This window comes from Electrophorus electricus, chromosome 6 (genome assembly GCF_013358815.1).
Source record: "Electrophorus electricus isolate fEleEle1 chromosome 6, fEleEle1.pri, whole genome shotgun sequence".
NCBI classification, from domain to species: Eukaryota; Metazoa; Chordata; class Actinopteri; order Gymnotiformes; family Gymnotidae; genus Electrophorus; species Electrophorus electricus.
Genome location: NC_049540.1, coordinates 23,406,252 through 23,422,033, shown reverse-complemented (window position 1 = coordinate 23,422,033; position 15,782 = coordinate 23,406,252). Strand labels below are relative to the sequence as shown.

Genomic DNA, 15,782 nt, shown 5'->3' with positions numbered 1-15,782 from the left:
AGAGGCGACTAGTGTTAGCCAGCCAGAAAGAGGTCATTTCAAAGTCACTGTTGTGTTTCTGCAGAGCACAATTTTTATATAAATGAATGACAATGTTATTTAAGCATCAATTGTTTTATATAAAAGTTATACACTTTATAAATAATATGTAAAAGTAATATGTAATTGTCTAAAGACACATTGACTGCCAGTGAGATGTTTGTGTGGATGAAGATTAATTTACTGTGAAAGTGAACCCTTTCTATGGAAACACAACTAGGAGATACTCACCTTAAGAACCTTCTTAATAGCATTAATGGTTGAGGTGAGCAGTGAGTGCACTTTCTGGTCATCATTGATGTAGTCAGAGTGGCGGATGCACATGAAGAGGATGTAGGCTGGGAGACAGGGGACCGTTGCTGACACAGCTTGGGGCTTCATGTCTGAAAACACAGACATGACACATATCCTATACCACAAAAATAGGTCACTTCACATCCTTTACAGCGTTAGCAGGACACATGCAGACGCAACTCGCTGATGATGTTTGTGCAGCCTCATGCTCACCAGTGATGAGGGTCATAACCAGCAAGGACTCATCCTCTTTGTAGTACTCCAGCATGCCCTCGAAGTCCTTCTCCTTCCTCTGCACAGTCACCTGCCTGGTGAGCTCAGGTCTACTCCTGCTTGCCTGCAAGGCTGCTGCCTGACCCACTGCACAAGGACCCCACACCACATTCACAACGCATAACAGTAAGGCACCTCCGCTCAGATACATTCCAAATTGCACAAAGGGATGAAAAGGCATTTTCAAACCTTCAAGCTCCTGAACTTTCTTGTAGTAGATCTTAAGCTGCTTTTTAAGCTTCTTCTCATTCTTCTCTAGCTTCTCTACAATCTCCTTGAGATCCTGGAATAATGTCATCAACAAATCAAGATTGATAGAGTGAATTTAAGCTTTACTTAATGTATTTAATTAATTCTGTTCTGTAGAAATAAATGCAAGATAACCCATGCTGCAGTGTGATCCTAATGAGGTGCGAGTGGTGAGAGGGAATGAGATGTCTCACAAGATTTTCGTTAGTGAGGCGGGTAATCTCCTGCTGAACACTGAACTCCACCAGGGCATCTGGGGGGAGGGAGCTGAAATGATTCAACATCTCCTGCTTCTTCTCCAGGTCTTCTTTCAGCACCTCGATTTGGGTGTGCAGAGCTTCCAGCTCATCTTGATACTTCCGTGACTGAGACTGCAGCTGTGCCTCCAAAAGCCTTACAAACATTTGCAGACACACGCAGATACATGCACCCACATATACTGAATAAATACTGCATATACTCACACATATTGTAATAAGATTAAGTATTCATTCCAAAGCCAACAAAAAGGAAAGTTTCTCATGAAAAGTGACAGAATAGAGAACAATCCAGAATTCCATTTTCCATGCCAGCAACACAGAGAAGGTCTCAGCTAAACCAGGGTCATAAGTATTATAAGTAGGTGCTACTTATCGGCATTAAAAAGGTTCACGGAAACAAAAGGAAGGAGCAGCAAGCAGAAAATGTAAAGCGCAAAAAGCCCAACCTGGCTACTTGTTTTAGCCCCCGATAGGCCAGACCAAGCTCTCCATCTTCATTCACATAACCCCAGTCTTGCATTCTACTGGTGACCAAGCAAAGAGAAAACCAGGCAGCAGCACAGAAGGAATGAGAATGCAGAGGAGAGCAAAGAGAAGAAAGCAGTTAGTTATGCGAAAAACAAATTAGCTGGGTAGAGGAGATCAAACTAACACTGTTATCATACAGAGAAGCTTTGGGGTATTAGGAATATTTGCCCTTGAGCTAAACTATGACACTCAGAGGGTACGAAATAATTTAACAGGTTTTAATTCTGAACATCTAAACTAGTAGGCTTTTCAGCCTCTCAGCACTTTAATGTTCTTTTTCACTCAGTGCCTAAAACCAAGCAATGCCTACAGGGATAGGAAGACTGCCCCTCTTTCCCCACTGGGCAGTGGTACCTCAGTGGTTAAGGGAGCCAACTAATAATCAGAAGGTTGCCAGTTCAAGCCCCACCACCACTAAGTTACAACTGTTTATCCCCTAAGCAAGGCCCTTAACCCTCATTTGCTCACATTGTGTTCAGTCATAATTGTAGGTTTGTTTTTTTTAATTGTAAGTTGCTTTGGATAAAAGCATCATCATCTACATAAATGCATGCATGAGAAACTGCTTTAGCTCTGATGGGGATGGGGTTCCTAAGGAAGACTCTTTCTAGAGTCCTAGAACAAAAAAACATATACCCTGAAAACTTAGGATGGATATCGCTTACTGTAATAGGGTGTGCAACAAAATTCACTGATGAAACTATTTATAAAAGTAATCACCCCACCAATATAGTAGGCTGAAAGGGGTTGCATAGAGTAGTCACAGCTAAACATGTAGTAAGGACCCCAGGAACATCTCCAAGGTTTGAGAGGAATACTGAAAGTATAACTACAAGCCAAAGCCTGGCTAGCCCCGCTTGGCTATCGGGACCTTTACTGTTCCAACGATCCCAGTAACGGTGAGGAGGCAAGAGCATGGGAAAAGAGGAAAGGGAATGGGCAGGTTTTAGAGGGAGGTTTTAAAGCCCTCACGGGTTCATGGTGCTGGTTACTGACCTCTTGGACTCACTGAAGTCCTGGTATGCTTGCAAGGATTCCTCCTTGTCTACAGGTATTTTGCTGTTGGGACATTCTGAGATGTCACTTGAGTTCTATTAGGAAAGGACATAAAGCCATATTATACAGAAAGGTACTTACAAGTGCATTTTCCATTACATTCCACTAGTTGTAAAACATGCTTGCAAGCTTTAATGACATTGTAGAAAGGATCAAAGTATGGCCTTGAATCCATTAATATAGAAAATTACAGGAGATAACATGTATAGTAAGTAAAGATGAAAATTAATTTAACATTTTTTTCCTTTTTAAAACTTCCTGACTGAATACATTAGATTCAGCTGTTACCAGAGCACACTATCTCACCACAGGCAAGTATACTATGGTGGGAGAGTGAGAACATCGATGCTAACCTGAATTGAGTGAGAAGGCGGGAGTGGGAGGGGGACGAAGAGAGAGAGAAAGAGAGAAAATGGAGGAGAAACAGAGAGAACAAGAAACAAATAGAAAGTGAAAGAGAGAAAGACTGAGGTTCAGAAGTCATAAAATAACCATCTAATCATAGGCTGTTACTGGTGACTGTTGGTGATCAGACTGATTTTCTTAGTATATTTGCAACTGAATAATATTTAGACTCACAATGAGATTGAAGTTCTCTGTTGGCTTTGTGGAGCTAACAATCTGGGATTTCAGCATAAGAACCTCCTCCTTGCGTATATCCAGCTCCTCATTTGCTGCTTTGAGTTGACTGAGCAGGAGGTTATAGCTATCGTGCATTTCATTGGATGAGGTGCTGTCAGAAGCCTGTTCAGCTAACGCTTTCCTAAGTTCATTTAAATCATTCTTCAGCTTCTTGTTCTCAGACTCAAGTTCCTGCCTCTGAAGAATTGAAAAAAGAGGCAGGATAAGAAGAGGAGTGATGGGAGGAGAAATTTCACTACATAGAGAACCGGTATGTGCGCACGTGCATGTGTTTGTGTGTCGTCATGTGTTTGTGTCGTTGTGTGTGTGTGTAAAATGATCTGCATATAAGTGTGAGGTAGAAATAGCAAGAGTGAGCACGAACAAGTAGTTATGTGTAAAAAATAGACCTGTACACAATAAAACATTCACAAAAGATAACTGCCAAGAAAGTTTCAAATGTTATGCATTACACCTCACCCTAACTTCAATACCTTTTACAAAGCTGGAATGAGACTACCCTTGTACTTTGACCTTTCAGTTGAACCTAACCTTTTACTGGTCCTGTCCTTAGGTGTTTCATCACTCCCTGGCAGAACACTGAATAGCTGACTGGGCTAACAGTGCTCAGAGCTCTGCAGTAAAATTAAACATAGATATTCTGAGTATATATATATAGTGCAAAAGCACGGAGGAGTAATTCTCTTCTCTCCTCTAACGTAAGGCAGGGCTCCATTTTAACAACCGCTATGTTACCATTACCATTATGTTACCATTGTCATTATTACTAACAAAGAAAAAAGCAAATTAAACAAATTAAATTACATGAAAAATTGTCACTTACATAAGAAAACCTGTAAGTCAATTTTTGTATTTTTTTTCTTTAAAATGCATATTTTTCTTTGAAAGTGTACACTGTAGGAACCTTTCTGTTAAGAACATGCTCTCCTCCAACAAAATTCTATTTTAAGCATTAGAAAGTTTTATGATGACAAAATGAAAAACTGTATAATTAAGTAGAGTGATGACAAGTTCTATTATACACCAGTACTGGTAAGCACGGGTTCTCTAGGTCTACCTCTCCTGCCTGTGGTCTTCCCACTCACCCTCATCTTAAGTGGCAGAGCAAGCAGCAGCAGACCAGTCAAAATGCAGAACAGATCGAAGAACATGAAGAGAGACAGTGCTAGTGACTGTTAGACTGTGCAAGAGCTAAGAATGTGTATGCATAAACCTTCAGACTGTTGTAGGCCAGATCTGCGTTGGTGTCTTCCTCTGACGTAGATCTCTTTGGCTCAGTCACCTGAGAGACCAGAGAAGGAAAAAAAACCACAAGTCCACCTTTTATGATAAGGCAGGAGATTCAGTCTGTCATTTTACCAGATTACCTGATATGATAACTATTTAATTTATCACCAAGGGCAGTAACAGAGTTGAGCTCAAAGACAACACATCTATGTTTTGTTGTGAGATGCGCACGCGCACGCATACACTAAGTAAACACAAGGTTGCAAGTAAAGATCTGAAAATTCAGATTTGGTTTTATCATTTAGCATGTACTTTAAGTGTGTGTGTGTGTGTGTGTGTGTGTGTGTGTGTGTGTGTGTGTGCGCGCCTACCGTGCCAATAACTTTGTGACTGCTCAACTCCTCCATCTTCTCCAGGTTGGTCTGAAGCTTCTTCCTCTCCTGCTCCAGTTCTCGCACTCTTTTCTGCAGCTTCATAAACACACTGAGGTCCATGGCTGCATTCTCCATACCCATGTCCTGCCCACAGGCCAAAGGAAGCACAAACATCTTATGCTGTTTTTTTTTGTGTATTTTGTGTGTGTGTGTGGGGGGGGTGTTACCCAATTTAGTAACTATCAATTCCCTTCCTCTATCTAGGTCTGCCTCTATCACCACGTCTTTTTGAGGCAAAATGGGACATCACCGGGATCTAAACTAGCAATATGGGTCCAGTCATACCTCCACCTGCTGAATGGTGTCCTCGGTGTCTCCCACCTCAGACAAGGATATGGAGGGGTAGTTGGAGTCAGAACCCAAGCTGCTTTGATTCGAGGGGACCCTCCGGTGGCCTGGATGGAACTAACACATCAAATTCAGTGAGAATTGCCCCTCTTCTTTATTTCGAAACTCCAGAGTTCATTAGTTCTCAATATGCTACCTTTACAAAGGAGACCTCCTCCTGGAGATTGTCATATCTCTGCTCCAGTCTGGAAAACTCCTTCAGCAGGTTCTGATAACGGAGCCTTTCCTCATTAAGTTCAGTCTGCAGACGGAGCTCCTTCTGAGGAACACTCCCCTTTTGGCCTGCAAGATGCACAACACCCACACAGTCACCCAACCAGAAGTTAGCCATGTTTTTGACCCACCGAGCTGAAGGTCACCGCATTAATATGACTTTTAACACACTGAAAAAAAGGTAATTTCTATCTTAACACTTGACAGATTTACAAGAGGCTTAGTTACTAACCTCGTACAATCACATTTTATGACATGATATATGATATTACAACTCTTAACTTTGATCCTTTTATGCCACAGGCTGGCATATAATCAAAAAACAGGATTGCATAACAAAGAAGGATTTCAAAGAACTGGAAAAGTGAGACTCTACAATGATTGCTGGAATGCTGACATGCTTTTCCCAGTTTGTCATGACAAAGAAAAAAACAGAATAATGAGCCAGTCTTACATAAGTATAACCCAATCTGTCCCAGCCCACAAACAAATACAGAGCTGACTGTCAACTAAACCTTTTGTGTCTTATTTGGTAGTTTATCAGCAGGGCTTTATTTAAAGAACATATGAAGTCACTTTTTGACTTCTTAGCCAGAGGCTAAGAAGATGGAATGAAGTCAAACACACTCCTTTTCTTGCCAAGTTGACTGTAACAGTATAGCCATCAGTATACAACTAAACAAGTGCAATGTGGAAGACATATGAGCATCATTTACAGTTACGTTATCTGCACATTTAAAAATATATACGTATAAAGAAGGTTTAGTAAAGAAGGAACAACACAACATAGTAGCAGTTACCACTCTTGTATGAGAACTGGCACAAAACACTATACTTAACAACAGCAGGTAAAGAGGTGATCCTGCATTCCTGCCCTGAAATCCAATACAGTTTGTGTTATCCTCTCTCTCACCCTATTTCTGCACAAAGCCCTCTTGTGTGGGACACAATACAAAATGAGTCCTGCCCTCTGAGAAGCACATCTTACTAACAAACATCCAACCACTTTGCTCTGTGTGTGTGTGTATGTGTATATGTGTGTGTGGGAGCATGTGTGGATGCATGTGTGGATGCATCTAGACACTCAGGTGCAATGGACTGTGAAACTCACCCTCAGAGCTCTTGGAAAACTGGAGGATTCTCTGATTCATTTCTTCTTTCTCCTCCTTTAACAATGAGTTTTCTCTCTCCAACTCCTCTACTCTCTAAGGACAGCAGAACACATTGCTACCGTCCGAAGCACCTTTCCAACTGACAAAAGCTCCTGCTTCATGTCATGAATCATGGATCATGTATGTGCAGTGTCTGCAGTGATGTGGCAATGGCCAACTTAATTTCTTCACAATAAATAAATTACAAAGATGTATGAACTGGACTTAAGGAAAGTGAACTCTTTAGACTTAGCTAGATGGCAATGAAGGACTGACATTGGTTATGTGCTCTGTGTCCTTTTATGCACCCCAAGCTAAACTGTGTAATGTTGTTTCCTATTCTATACCAGTTAATTATTCAACAACTTATACTCACCTTTTTCTATGCTCACCACCTATTTCTGACAACAAGCTGACCTCCCATCCACCCACTCTCACCTGTTCTAGTCCAAGTTTCTCACTGCTGTGTTCCTCTTTGAGCCTCTTAGCCTGGGTGTGGGCTTCGTCAAGCTCCACCCTCAGCCTCTCAATCTCCTCTTGTAGTGAGGTCAGCTGATTGTTGTTGCCCTGGTGACTGCGAAGTACATCCAGCTCTTTCTGCAGCTTGCCAACCTCCGTGCCCAGACTAGTGTTGGCAACGACCAGCTGCTCATTCTGAGTCTTATAGTCTTTTGACTACAGAAAGAATCAAGAGAGATGAAGATTTAATTCAGAATTAAGAAAAACTACCAAGCAAGTGTAATAATGGGAATTACGTGGTGGATGTGGTGGTATATTAGCACAGCCTGCTGTACCTGCTCATCCATCTTTCTCTGAAGTTGGACGATCTTATTCTCCATGCCGACATTGAGTTTCTTGAAATGCTCCGCTGAACGGGCCTCAATCTTCAGCTGCTTGAGTTGCCGCTTGGCGAGGACACGACGGTAGGCACACTGGATCACAATTGCTGCGTCACGGGCCCGGCAGAGCTTCTTCCTCTCCAGCCATCCACGCACTGTTCTCTGGATAATTGTTGCTTTGTGGTGGAGCAGGAACTGAATGGATCACATGGTTTGGTAAAAAAAAAAAAAAATTTAAATGGAATAATGCTCTTTGTAATTTTTATAACAAAGTGAGAAGAACCCTACATTCAGCATTCTACACTACAAAATGTATTTTGACATGCCAAAAACAGATGGTGTGCAATGTTTTGGAGAACACCCCATAGTCAATGCAGTTCATCTTGTTTCCAGCATCAGAGTGCAGCAAGGGGAGGGGAATCAGAAAGGATAAAAGGTGAGAGAGTGAGAGAGAAAACAGGGGTAAAGGAAAAAAATAAAAAATAAAAAAAATAAAGCAAACATGAAGCAGAGGTGCAGCAGGGTACCTCCTGGTAGAGCCTGCGCGTGTACATGCCCCTGGTGTAGGCCTGGATGGTGATCACAGCCTGGCGGATAGTGAGATATGCACGGCGCACGCGCACCATCCGGCACTGCTTCTGACACACAAGAGCTGCTTTCGTGAAACGCAAGTACTCCGCATATCTAGACAGAGTGAGAGAGAGTGAGAGAGAGCAGAGTAGACAAAAAAAGGACAGACAACAGGAGAAAGTGAGACAATGCTGTAGGAAGAGAAGGCTCAGTGTAGGCATTATATAATTCAAATGTATCCTCTCACCGGCGGGCCAAATAGCCTCGTCCATATCTCTGGAGTGTGATGGCAGACTTGCGGATCTTGCGGTAACATGTCCTCTGTAGCCATCCCCTCACTGTCTTCTGGATTTTAATGCAAGCAAAGCGGAACTTGTCCGCTCTGAGCTTCTCAAGGTATGCTACCTGGCCTGCTCTGAAGAAGATCTTGGTCTTGCCAAACTGGAACTTGTCTGGATCCTGGATGAAAGATGAAGATAAAGTGGCACGGTTATTGGGACAATCAAGCAATAATCATTCATTCTATAACAGCAACTTTAACATCTTTAAATATCTGATATATATTTTGTGGAACGCAAGTTTCTCTCTCCTCCTGACAGTTTTATATACACTGAAATTCTATTAGATTTGCATGAAAAACAAATAAACCAAATTAACAAAATCTATTAGAGGATTGAAGCCATATACTCATCTAAGGTTAATAGCCTCTATTCCTCATGTCCACATCACCATACCAAGGAGAGCTGATTATACAGCATAATCTTTATGGCTGCCCACCAACTTTGTGAGTGGAGAACTCAGAATGACTGAGCTTCATAAGCTGCAGCCACTGGGGAAAGCTCTGCAGAAGTTGCAGCTATTTACTGAGACTATGGAGATGAAAAATAACATTTTGTAATGCTAAAGGCTATGCAGCCCAAAAAAGAGAAATCTTTCTGGCATATTTCCTAGTTTCAGATACAGGAACCTGTGATGTAACTGTGCGATCAAGATTAACAATGATAAACTCCTTTATATTTTTATATTTTATATATCTTTATATTTAGAGCTGTCTACCAAAGCTATGTGTCTGGTGTAAATTCTTTTTATTCAATATAAAATGTAAAAGTGGAAAATTTAAACCGTTACCTTGACCAAGGACTCAAGCAGGTTTTTGCAGATCTGTTTCTTATCACCAATACTCAGGTCCTTCCTCTTCATGAGCACTCGGTATCTGCTGAAGAAATCCATGTATGTCCACCTGAAAACACACATTAGTAGATGTCATTGAGTACTACCATGTTGTGCAGGTAAAGTAATACTATATACTGTATACTAGATACCACTGTAGACAGCTGTTTTTAAAAGCTCTGTGAGAAAACTATACATTGCAACTGAATAACACTTTTATCCAGACAACACCACTATACAGCACTGACACAAGAAATCAGCACATATGATTTACCAGACCCCCCCCACACACACACACACACAGAGACACACACACAAAACAAAAAAACACAGAGAAGTGCATTCTTTAAAATCAAATGCCAATATAGAAAGAAACTATACAAACTATAATAACTATAAAAATAAATGCTATGTAAATCTTATCAATATAATCTGTTTATGTGTAATTCAATGCAGTGGCAAAAGCAATGTACACACATACACACTGATTTAGTAACCATTACAGAATGGAACAAATGCCCTGTTACCAGTCCAACCGAGTGATGTTATCAAATTTGTGATGTTATATAAACATATCTATACACAGTGGAGACCTGAAGGGATTTGATTGTGTGAATGTGTGATTTTGTGTGTGTGTTTGTGTGTGTGTGGCCAGTTACTACACATCTAAACTGGACAGAACCAGAGAGCTCCAGAGTCTTTATTATATTCTTAATCATGATTTCAGACATCCCATGAACTTTCTGAAATGACTACGTACATGGGAAGTGATATAAGAGCATTTGACTTTTGTCTCAAACTTACACCTTACAAATCTAAACATTTAAAAGTTTAAGGGTATGTTTAAGAGTTAAAAGGGAAAGAGAGAGAGAGAGAAATGCATTCTTTTTGGACCTTTACAAAGTCATGTCTCACAGTGTAGAAGTACATCTGTGGAGGGATTACCTGGATGGATACCCCGCAGCACTGATGCGAATGGTCTCCAGAACTCCACATGCTCGCAGTTGTTGGACAGCTCTTTTGGAGTCGAATCTGTACACAGAATCATCCAGTGTCCATTAAAACAAACTCTCAGACAATAAAATAACCTCAACATGAAAAATATACATGTGATATGAGCAATTAATCACATTAACCCAATAAATCTACAGACGATAAGTAGAACCCCACAACATTACAATTCATCCTTGCAAAAGCCAGCCCACCTTTTCTTCTTAAGCATCGTAAACAGCTGACGCGAGAGAGGCATTTGGGAACATGCAGTCTGCTCAGGGACACAGAGGCTCTGAGATCGCTTGCCTCAGAGCTCTGAATACAACCCTCCACTGATACTAACCCTAGCAGCATGTGATTTAGGAACTTCTCTCAATTTAGCTTTTATGAAGAGGCTCTTGTCCTCAGGAATGCGCAAAAAGGACACACACAAAACAAAACCAAGTCCTTTTTTTGGAAACCAGAGTTGTAAATTCATGTTAAAGCTTTCTTACCTAGGTTATTCATAATAAGACTGGATGCTATGATACATAATTTCGAGCAGAAGTAGTGTTGAAGTACTGCATCTACATACTTATGGCTTTAATAATGCCTTTGTCAGAGAAACCATTTCACTGCGAGTTATACTGTGTATGACTATGTATGTGACAAATAAACCAAACTTGAACTTGCATGCAATGTAATAAGTTGGTGTTTTCAACTAAAAATACATGCAGGCATTGCAAATATAAAACAATAACTAAACAGTAATAAAACACTACCAAACAACTGACTAAACCTAGTTACCAGTCATACAATCAATCAGATATCCAAAATAATCCTTCTGAAATAATCCAAATAGATCTCTGATTTCAAATCATGGTGTCAGCAATGTGCACCAATTAGTGACTATTATACCAAATAGTTTATGAATGTTAGAAGTAGAAGTATAGATCAAAGTCACTTTAGACACACATATCAAGCCAAATAATATATGTATATCCTCACTTACACAAAGGCTTGTTTCTCATCATTGGGTTTAATGCAGCGCACATAGTGAGGGGTAGTAGCATTGAGAGTCTCCATCAGAAGGTGCAAGGAATTACGAAACTAGAAAAGGGGATTCATTATAAACATTCAAAAAACAAATGTGTTCACATTAATACAAAATACAGGTCAAATCTTTTCATGTCTATTAGTGTTTAATAAGGATAACAAATTCCAGTCTCTAATGAAGTAATATGCGTAGTGCGAGGTTACCTGGTGGCCTACAGTTTTGCGGTGCTCACGATTGTGGCTTTTGGGCATTGGCTTAGCAGGACGCACATTGATCCTGGATGTCTTGCCAGACAGGACCGCAGGTGCAGAAACATCTTTTCCATCCTGGAAGAGATCTGCCACCAGCTGGAACTGCAGAAGGAAAACCACCACTATAAGCATCTGGGCAATGCCCTGGTGCTGAACACTCCCCAAGAGCATTGTGGCTGATCTTGTTTACAAAATAAAACATACCAATATATTTTGTTTACAAAATAAAACATGCTTCATATATTTACAACACAACTCAAGATTCCTCAGCTCTGTTTTTCCATATTTTCGTTGTATATGGAAAAAGTATGACCTTTTCTTAATGAGATTCAGGTTTAGAAAAATCTGAAAATATGAAATCTGGTTTGAAGAGTTTCTCTGCTAACAGACTAATAAAGAAACCTCAAAGGCAGAGTGTTCGAAAAAGGAAGGAAAAAAACTAGACTCTGTGTTACAACTTTCCTTACATGACTTCTCAGACCTAAGAAAAACAAATGCTTAAAAAAATGCTACAGTAAGACAATCGTCACATTTTCCATCAGTTCCAAAGAACTTAGGCGTTCAGAGTCACACCCCAAGCTAAGTAAAGCCACTCCAGACTTTAAAGGTTTGTTTCTCAGTACCATCCCACTATAGCTGGGAAGTTGATACCTCAGGGAGCTCGCTGTGCATTCAGGTACAAACAAACTCATGCCTACTGCTGTTAAGGGGCCTTGAGACACAATACAGACAATGAGGTATGTCATGTCAAAAAACATTTGGCTGAAAGTGATGTTTATTTTATTAGCCCATACTATGTCTACCAAGTGAAGATATTTTGAAACCCTTTGCCACTTAAATTCCTTAGAACATGCATTTATGTGAGTTCCTAACTATACAGATTCACAGTTTCATCCCAAGAGACAAATATAGTGGAGCTTCAGGAGATACAGAACTGTGGCAAGCTTCTTCGCAAGTTTTACCTTGCTGGCCTTCAGAATGTTGATCTGTTCATCATATACTGTGTCTCTGTTTTTTTCCAGAAAGCCTTCACACTGATACTCAACCTGGTAGAGAATAGACACATCATGCTGAACATCTACATCAACATGTCAGAGAACCATCAAGATATCACAGCTGAAAAAAATCTGTTATATCCACTTTTGCATGCTAATCAACAAATCTTTAGTTGAAGAGGTTGTTTGGTTATTCCATTTTTGGAGTTTAAATGTTATTATATTGAAATTGCAGACAGTGTCATAATAATCTAACAAGTCTGCAGCATATAAGGTAATAATACCTCTTGGTGGAGCCTAAATCTCATTGTGCATCATTCATACTAATTACTGATCAGTTTCACAACTTTATCCTATTTGTTTTTGAATTCAATGATATGGAGTGTAAATTTTGCACTTCTATTTCTCAACAAGTTGTCTCCGAGAGACCTAGAGACATTAGTGTGCATGTGCAAAGCCTTGTGGGCACTACATTGCTGCAACAATCATTTGCTATACAAGGATGTTAGAGGAGCGCTGACCTTCCTCACTCTACAGTTCCTAACACACCATTCATCAGTCCCCATTCTGAGTGCTGATTATGGCTGGGGCAACAGCAGCACAGTATGGGGTGCAATGCAAGCAAAGCTCAAAAATCGTACCAATGAGACTTTGAGCCTCACTTAACCTTAACCTACTTAAACCTCACTTAAACTTAACCTACCTTATCAGCAAAGTGGACCACAATAAATGAAATATTAGACATTCTGGGCTTTTCAAAGTGTTCACGGCTCAAGTGTTTGCTGTAAAGTTTCTGAGCCCAGTTCTGATCTGTTCCTTTGGGTACCTGTGAAATGACATTAGAGAGAGAGCATGGAAAAGTTTGAACTAGCAAGAATACAAACATCTGCTTCTATTTGGGATGAACAGCAAAGACACTTGTTTGATGCTAATTATGCTCAACAACTTCCAAGATCTCTTAGGCTACATCTACACCCAAGTATAGATAATGTGTTAAATATTGGTATGAGGCTCAAGGTATACATACAACACACTGCAAGACTTGAGCCTAATCTCTTTGGTAAAATGTATTGGGTTGCAGAATAATTATCTAGAGAACTACATTTCATTGCCTGGAAGAGGTACTAACTTTGCACTCCTCATCCAACAGGTCCAGTATACCGAGCTTGGCCTCTATAAGGTCAATGCAAGGCTGGTTATCATAAAAGTCAATGAGTGTCCATGGGATTTGCTCCTTCATATACTCCTCTTGCTCCAGTTTAAAAACATGCTGCAAGAAATGCAAGGAGGAAGGATTTATTAAGGCCCATGTATAACATATACTTCAAAATGCAGAATTGAGAAGGGGGCATGGTTGGGACAATGGGAGGAACCTTTGAACATTTCTTACTCACAGAGTTAAACTGTTGCTGAAGTTTCTCATTGGCATAGTTGATGCAAAACTGCTCAAAGCTGTTAATCTCAAATGTTTCAAATCTGTTAAAACATTAAAATAGTTTTCTTTGGAAAATTAGTTTTTAAGGAGAGCTGCAAAGAAGATACTTTTCAGGTATTTTTTTTCCTTCTTTTTTTCCCAAGGAGCACAAGTTCTTTCACTAATATCTCTTTCTCCACTGTTCTTGTATTGATATATAGATATGTCTCCAGGAAACCATTTAGGTCACTGGTTTAAAAACAAACACTGACCATGCCAGTTGATGTTTTAATCTTGTCTTGGAATAATGTAATTGCAACTAAAGGATAGGTCAATGAGCACCCAGACAAATACATAACATAAATGCTCAATCAAAAACATTTAGACATACACACCCATGCACACACACAGTCTAGTTATAGTACCAAAAGAAATTTTCAATAATAATAATAATAATAATAATAATAATAATAATTAAAAAAACATCTCTATGTCCTGCCAAGATCTATTTTGTTCAAGTAGTCATTTCAAGCAACCCCAGTAGAATTACCCATAGATATCCAGCACTCCAATGAAGGAGTGCTGTTTGGTGGAGGTGTATAAGGCCTTGTTGATTTGCTCCACAATCCAGTCGAACAGAAATGCGTAAATGTGCTTGGCGAGAGCATCACGGGCATTGGTTGCCTGTGCGCGGGACATGTTCTTCACGTAGGTCTCAGCGGTGGTGACAAGTTTCCTGTGGCAGAGCCAGTGCTCCATCTGTTCCAGCTCCACCCCCAGCAACTGGCAGAAATGGTGCAGGTGAAGGTCATCCTTCTGCATGCCAAAGAGTGAGAAACAAGCATACATAAGAAATGAAACACTGCAACCAAAGAGCAAGGCCAGTGTATCTTTTTTGCACTCACAGCAAAGACAAGAAGCACAGCAAGAGTACAACAGCATTAACAGTAAAGATTAGAACAACTACAAAAAAATCTCAAAATAAATTTTTATTTTTTCCCAATTATCTCCTTGTTGGCCTCTACTAATTATTGCATAAGCCCAACTAAATCTGGGATAGTGAAGGGGAGCCTGTGCTTCAGCGGAGACCTGAAGCCAACCACCACGTCTGCTTGAACCGCTGCTTATCTGGCTGAGCAGAGCACTGATTGCCCAGTTCTGTTGACACATGAGCTGGTAGGTGCCCAGTACAGCACTACTGCAGATTCACAGGAGAGAAAACCACCCCCTCCCACCCATCTTACAGAGCCTGAACACCCCAAGATATACACTTCAAAGAGGAAATGAAATAAAGAGAAGCCCACGAAAGATGATGCAAGTATGATCTGGCCAGTAATGAGGTCAGTTCACTTAAGGAGAACTTACTGAAATATGGCATGACTCTCCATCTCTCTCAGCAACAATGTTCACATTCCCAAGATGCAAGATGGAGGCAATTATCTTAAAGATGCTCATCTGATGACTCTCCTTAATACCTTTGCCACATAACAGATGTGAAAATGTACATATGAACAAAGCACCTGATATTCCATTAATTATTTAGATGAAATGATGAAGCTAACAGTTGAGCGAATGAAGAGGAAAATGTGGCCCTTACCCAGCAGTGAAAGTGCTTCCCTCATCTTCACTAAATCCTCAGCATCATTCACGCCATCAATAAAGATGTTCTCACCCATAGAGGTGTAAGTGAAGCCTTCTGCACTGGCTTTGAATAAAGAAGGTATGGTAGTAATCAAAGCACTGTACATACTAATCTTCTGTACAGAGTACAGAATTTTCATGTATAACAGCTAGAAAATA

At 40.3% G+C, this 15,782-nt stretch overlaps 1 protein-coding gene across 1 annotated transcript in view; it reads right to left on the bottom strand.

Moving 5' to 3' along the window:
- Positions 1–15,782, bottom strand: part of myo5b (myosin VB) — a 37,346-nt gene that overhangs the window by 5,573 nt on the left and 15,991 nt on the right. Inside the window, exons 8-35 of the mRNA XM_027006582.2 lie at positions 15,580–15,687; positions 15,348–15,457; positions 14,533–14,798; positions 13,963–14,044; positions 13,698–13,838; positions 13,272–13,394; positions 12,536–12,619; positions 11,526–11,675; positions 11,278–11,375; positions 10,239–10,325; positions 9,252–9,363; positions 8,371–8,582; positions 8,081–8,237; positions 7,509–7,748; positions 7,153–7,389; positions 6,675–6,768; positions 5,487–5,632; positions 5,288–5,407; positions 4,940–5,086; positions 4,555–4,623; positions 3,279–3,518; positions 2,640–2,734; positions 1,562–1,636; positions 1,050–1,248; positions 796–889; positions 547–693; positions 271–422; positions 1–58 (exon numbers count right to left, since the gene is read on the bottom strand). The exon at positions 1–58 is cut by the window's left edge and continues 32 nt beyond it. Coding sequence (XP_026862383.2) covers positions 1–58; positions 271–422; positions 547–693; positions 796–889; positions 1,050–1,248; positions 1,562–1,636; positions 2,640–2,734; positions 3,279–3,518; positions 4,555–4,623; positions 4,940–5,086; positions 5,288–5,407; positions 5,487–5,632; positions 6,675–6,768; positions 7,153–7,389; positions 7,509–7,748; positions 8,081–8,237; positions 8,371–8,582; positions 9,252–9,363; positions 10,239–10,325; positions 11,278–11,375; positions 11,526–11,675; positions 12,536–12,619; positions 13,272–13,394; positions 13,698–13,838; positions 13,963–14,044; positions 14,533–14,798; positions 15,348–15,457; positions 15,580–15,687 — 3,843 coding nt within the window. The remainder of the gene's footprint in view (positions 59–270; positions 423–546; positions 694–795; positions 890–1,049; positions 1,249–1,561; positions 1,637–2,639; positions 2,735–3,278; positions 3,519–4,554; positions 4,624–4,939; positions 5,087–5,287; positions 5,408–5,486; positions 5,633–6,674; positions 6,769–7,152; positions 7,390–7,508; positions 7,749–8,080; positions 8,238–8,370; positions 8,583–9,251; positions 9,364–10,238; positions 10,326–11,277; positions 11,376–11,525; positions 11,676–12,535; positions 12,620–13,271; positions 13,395–13,697; positions 13,839–13,962; positions 14,045–14,532; positions 14,799–15,347; positions 15,458–15,579; positions 15,688–15,782) is intronic.